Genomic DNA, 6,408 nt, shown 5'->3' on the forward strand with positions numbered 1-6,408 from the left:
CACCAGCCCTCGAAAATCTCTGTCTCGACAATGGATTTTTGCTTTAAAGAATACAGAAGCAGGTCTCTGTTTTTCTGAGTTTATGACACTTAAGCAAACTGCATTATATTTTAATTTATTTTCCTCCCCAAAGCAGACAAACATTACTAGAAAATAGGGGATCATAAACTGATCTAATTTGTGACATCTCTCTAGAAATATTTTCAGTCATCTACTAATGTCTCCCGTCTCTATCTTGAACGTCAGTAGTTCCAGATTTATTCTCACTGGTTTTCCTGGCCTTGAAGTTCACTATCTCTGGATCTCCATCCCTTTCTCCTCCATCTATGCTATGGTCTTCCTGGGAAACTGTATGGTGCTGCATGTGATCCGGACTGAGCCAAGCCTACACCAGCCCATGTTCTACTTCCTTGCCATTCTGGCCCTCACTGATTTATGCATGGGGCTATCCACTATTTACACGGTGCTGGGGATCCTATGGGGGATCATTCGTGAGATCAGCCTGGATTCTTGCATTGCCCAGTCCTACTTCATCCATGGTCTGTCCTTCATGGAGTCCTCTGTCCTCCTTGCTATGGCTTTTGACCGCTACATTGCCATTTGCAACCCACTACGCTACTCTTCCATCCTAACTAATGACAAAATCATGAAAATTGGGGTGGCAATCTTATGTAGGAGTTCTTTACTCATACCTCCAGTCATCATTCGCCTAAAGTTCTTAAATTATTGCCACCCCCACATCCTTTCTCACTCTTTCTGCCTGCACCAAGACTTAATTAGAATGGCCTGTTCAGACATCCTCTTCAACAGCATTTATGGTCTAGCCCTGGTAATCAGCAACCTATTGTTGGATGCAGTGCTCATACTTCCTCCTATATCATGATCTTGCATGCAGTCTTAGCTATTGCATCACGGGATGAGAGAATCAAGTCCTTGAAGACCTGTGTATCTCACATCTGTGCTGTTTCAGTTTTCTATATCCCAATCATTGGTCTGACTATGGTGCACCACTTTGGAAAACACCTCTCACCACTGGTTCATGTCCTTATGGGCAACATCTATATCCTTTTCCCACCTTTGATGAACCCCATTATTTATAGTATCAAGACCCAACAAATACGAAGGAGAGTCCAGAGATTGTTTTATCTGAAAAGAATGTAAGTCTTGAGATCAAATGTGAATGTATTTATAAGTCAACAAGTGGAGCTTAAAAGGGTAAGAGTCAGTAAATAATTATAAATATATTAAATGATTTTTTGTATGTTTTCCATGTTACTCCCTCTCTGTTTTTCCCCACAACCATAATTCAGTGAAACTGATATGGGTTATATTGTGATCAATTTTATAAATCAGAAAATACATATCTAATGGGCTGAGAATCATATTGATCTATAAGGCACATTCATCATTAAAATGTATATCTTACTATGTCCAGTTGAGTGAAGGTAGTTTGGGATCCACTCATTACATAAAAGATAAATTTTACTGATTAAAGTCCTTTAGGTAATTATTAAAGTGTCAACAATGATCTTAGTCCATTTCCATTACCTTAGGCAGTATTCTTGTTTATTGTTCAGCCATTCTCCCTGCTAACCACTTTAGCCACATGGTCATGTAATGGTGTAAATATCATAAAGAGATTGGACTATTTGGATCATTTAAAAAGTAGTGAGATGAACAACAAAATCCAAACTTGATACCAAATTACTCACCAGCCAAGTAATCTTTCCCTACTCCCTTCCTATGAGCGGTAATTGAACTAAAGATACTGACAAACAGTAATTGCCAGGGTAGAATGAAATAGACTTTTGTGATTAGTTTGTTTATCCAAATAATACAAATAGCAACTACCATTTGGAAACCATTTGGGGGGCGCCTGGGTGGCTTAGTCGTTAAGCGTCTGCCTTCCACTCAGGTCTTGATCCCAGGGTCCTGGGATCGAGCCCCACATCGGCTTCCTGCTCAGCAGGAAGCCTGTTTCTCCCTCTCCCACTCCCCCTACTTGTGTTCCCTCTCTCGCTATATCTCTCTCTCTGTCAAATAAATAAATAAATAATCTTTAAAAAAAAAAGGAAAACCATTTGGAAATGTTTCCTATGAGTCCACATTTCATTTAAATTTCTTACCCCAGTTTAAAAAAAAGAAAAAAACAAGAAGAGAGAGAAAATATAAAATGTTACTATGGCCAAGTAATATAAATGTTTCTTTTTAAAAAAAATAATATTTTTTTAGAGAGCGAGAGCAGGGGAGGGGCAGACAGAGAGGGAGAGAGAGACTCTCAAGCAGGCTCCACACACAGTGAGGGGCCCAACACAAGGCTGGAGATCATGACCTGAGCTGAAATCAAGAGTCAGATGCTTAACCAACTGAGCCATCCAGGTACTCCTCAATGTGTTTCTAATTTATCTCCCCATCAAGACTCTATGGTAGGTATTATTTTTGTTACATATATGTATAGTTTAAAACACATGAAAGTTAAATGATAAGTCAAATTCTGAGGAGGTAGTAAGTGATGGAATTTGTATATATTCTTTGCTTTAGTTTCAAATTACATGACATTTCTTTCTTATTTTCCTTCTGTACTTTTTAATATGAAGTTTAATAAAAGGTTATGCAACCATCATAAAAATATCTCATGAATAAAAACAGATCACTAAAGTAAATCATGGATGGTAACATAGTGTACATATTGAGACTCTGTTGGTATGTGAGTTTCCTCAAAATATTATTGCTACAATTATTTTATGTAATCTATGTAATATAATTAAGGCAAGTTTTTTTGAGGTGTACTTACAAACAGTAATTTGCTCTGTTTAGATGTGTATGTGTAGTTTGATGAGCTCTGAAAAACATTTATAGTCATGTAGTCACCACCATAATCAAGATATGGAATATTTCTATCACTCCCAAAAGTGCTCTTTTACCTCTTTGTGGCCAGTCTTCTCCCACAACCCCAGGTTCTAGAAGTCACTAAACCGATCTCTCATTCAGTTTTCCCTTTAAGAGCAGGTCACGTAAATCAAATTATAAACAGTGTAATCTTTATATCTAGATTCTTTCCCTTGCAATAATGCTCTTGAGATACATTTTTGTTGTTGCCTATATGCACAGTTTATTTTTGTGGTTGAATCTTATTCCATGGTATCACATAGAGTAAACTGTGTGTTCTTTTATCAATTGATCGACATTTTAGTGTTTTACAGTTTTGATTTTGAATAAAGCTGCTATAAGCATGCATACTATATGATTGTAAAAGTGTTTTCCCCAAACCGATAGAGTTTACCTTTGATGTTTATATCTTTACTTTTAATAATACAACAATCATCACAGTGATAGTAATCATTATCATCATAAAAATAATATTTAGTTTATATTTACCAGATGCCTATTTTATGCCAGGAACCATGGAAACATTACCATGACAGTGATTCTTGCTATTAATCTTCAGAGCAAATCTACAGGGCAAATCATAATCATTCAGTTTTGCAGATGAGCAAATTGAATAAAGGCATTTTAAATTACTGACAAATAACAGTGGGGTGGTACAGCTTCACACCACTTTTACCTCTGTTACTAAGGTTTCATTTTGCCTTGCCTTATATCTGATAGTTCAGCTTGTTTTCATTGGTGATCCTGTTCATGATGTGAGTTCAGAATTTTAAGTTGTATATTGATGTAAATATAGGTTCTCAAATGCATTACCAGTGGAACCAATTATTTAATAGGTTGTTCTTCTCTCAGCCAGCATTACGATATACCAAATCCTATGTAATAGGCTTTGTACTTTATACTCAAAAATCAAATGTGGTGAGTATTGTCTTTGTTTTGATTTCTAATGTTAACATTGTTCTGAGAGGCTCTATCTATGCTAATGGTTGTCTAAAACTCCAGCTTCCCACTTACAGGTCAATTAAAGTTTTTGAGTTTAAAAAATATATTTTCTGTGGCATAACTTAATCTATTTCAGTAACTTTTCCGTCAGTTGGAAGTCGATGCTCTCTGCTAGACTATTTCTTTCCTCCATAGCTATCTGCCACTCACTCCCATACAATTCCCTTATTGCTTGTGTTCAAGGGGAAGCCAACACATCCAGCTAACTCTGAGGAATTGGATGAGAGAACTAGATGGGCCCCTGGTCTGCATCTGCAGTACTTGGCTGAGCCTTGTTGAATGAACCTCATCTTGCCTCCTTACTCTGCATGGGTTTCTATTCTTTCTGCAACCTCTGCTGAAATTTGATAATTTTCTCCTGGATCCCACTTAGTGAGGCATCCATAACTTTGGATCTTAATCTACAAGCCCGAAACCTAACTCATTTTCTCTTACTTCCCCAACTCTAACATTTGTGTCTATGGCCCTTGGCTACAGAACCATTTTTTCCTAGCCAAAGCAACTCCGTTTTCAACTTCCTTAGTCAGGATTTGCCATGGTCTTTGTGTTCCCCACAGTGCTGTTAAGAATTCCTAGATTCATTTGTTGCCCTTGTGAAACAGAAGGAAACCAGTTCTCTGACTGAACATACCACATGGTCATTTTTATTCTAATGCTGCTCTCCCATGATGGCATGAGACAACCTGCTAAGAAATCTCTCAGAGGGGTGGACGAACCATGAGAGACGATAGACTCTGAAAAACAAACTGAGGGTTCTGGGGGGGAGGGGAGTGGGAGGATGGGTTGGCCTGGTGGTGGGTATTGAGGAGGGCACGTTCTGCATGGAGCACTGGGTGTTATGCACAAACAATGAATCATGGAACACTTCATCTAGAACTAATGATGTAATGTATGGGGATTAACATAAGAATAAAAAAAAAAAAAAGAAATCTCTCAGATATTTAAGCAGGAAATAAGGCATTCATCTCCCCCTGTTTTTATCTTCCTGTTCAAAACTCATTGGATTTCTATGTTTTTATGCCCTGACATTTTGAATGAGGGTCAGAGAGTGTGAAGCTGAAACTAGGACCTTGAAGACTGTATCTTGGCGCCTGGGTGGCTCAGTTGGTTAAGCGACTGCCTTTGGCTCAGGTCATGATCCTGGAGTCCCGGGATCGAGTCCCACATCAGGCTCCCTGCTCAGCGGGGAGTCTGCTTCTGACCCTCCTCCCTCTCATGCTCTCTGTCTCTCATTCTCTCTCTCTCACAAATAAATAAAAAATTAAAAAAAAAAAAAGACTGTATCTTCCCTCTCCTTTCCCATCTGTGTCTCTTCCCCATCTCACTGAAAAGGTTCTCTTACTCCTCTTTTGAGCCTAAAAGGAACTTGCTCTGCATCTAAACCCTCCTCCTTCCTACCCTTATTCTAGCTGGCACCCTCTAACAGAAGCACTTAATGACAGTAGACTTAGGGGAGGAAAAGAAAAATCAATAGTTTTCAAAAGGCAGAATATCTTGGTATTTCAAGGAATATGTATAGAATTTAAATGTCTTTATGAAATATAGATATATAGATATATTCTGATAGGTTTCAACTAAATCTTTCCTCATGGTAATATATCTCAATTTTGGCAACTTCTATTTATTATAAAATAATTTTTATGTATTTTTGGCGTAAGTTAAACTTTCTCTACTGTACTACATTTATATCAATTCCCAACCCCAACATGTCCCTTCAAATGTGCAAGTAAATGGTTCTTTTAAAAACTTACACAATATTAGTAGAATTCTTTATATTTTTCCAGAATTTTTGTGCAAATATACATGTATATATGATTCCTTATATGAATATGTATGTGTATACATCCATTTATTTGAGAATACCTGATATTTTCCATTTTATAACCTGTAATTTCTCTTTAAAACATTTTAAGCTTAGGGGCACCTTGGTGGCTCAGTTGATTAAACATCTGACTTGGGGTCAGGTCATGAGCTCAGGGTCCTGGGATCAAGCCCCCCTTCGGGCTCCTTGTTCAGCGGGGAGTCTGCTTGTGCTTCTCCCTCTGCCCCTCCCCCCTCGTGGGCTCTCTCTGTCTCTCTCTCAAATAAATAAAAAATATTTAAAAAAATTTTAAGCTTAGGGGTACCTGGGTGGCTCAGCCAGTTGAGTATCTGACTCTTTATTTTGGCTCAGGTCATGATCTCAGGTCATGATCTCACATCAGGCATCTGGCTGGGCGTTGAGCCTGCTTCGATTCTCTCTCTCCCTTTCTCTCTGCCCTTCCCCTTCCTTCTCTCTTAACAAAAAGCCTGAAAAACAAAAAATAAACCAAAACAAAAATGATTTTATCTTATTTCCATATCACCATTTTGTTGTAATTTTTTCTGTAATAATAATGATATTATATTTTAAGTGTTTTGTAATACATTCATCCTGTGCATTTATGTTTTTAGTTTTCATCTTCATCAGCAATGGTATGAGCAAATAAACACACATTTGTAAATTTGCATGAGTACTTGTACAAGTGAACATGTAAA

At 37.7% G+C, this 6,408-nt stretch overlaps 1 protein-coding gene across 1 annotated transcript; it reads left to right on the forward strand.

The window, feature by feature from the left end:
• Positions 1-217: 217 nt before the first annotated feature.
• Positions 218-1,161, forward strand: LOC102749251 (olfactory receptor 51V1-like). Its single transcript, XM_006732259.2, is given in 2 exon segments — positions 218-866; positions 869-1,161. Coding segments are annotated over 2 exon segments (942 nt in total).
• The last annotated feature ends 5,247 nt before the right edge of the window (positions 1,162-6,408 follow it).

The sequence above is a fragment of the Leptonychotes weddellii genome, unplaced genomic scaffold (assembly GCF_054177405.1).
Source record: "Leptonychotes weddellii isolate Sample4059 unplaced genomic scaffold, ASM5417740v2 HiC_scaffold_643, whole genome shotgun sequence".
Lineage (NCBI taxonomy): Eukaryota > Metazoa > Chordata > Mammalia > Carnivora > Phocidae > Leptonychotes > Leptonychotes weddellii.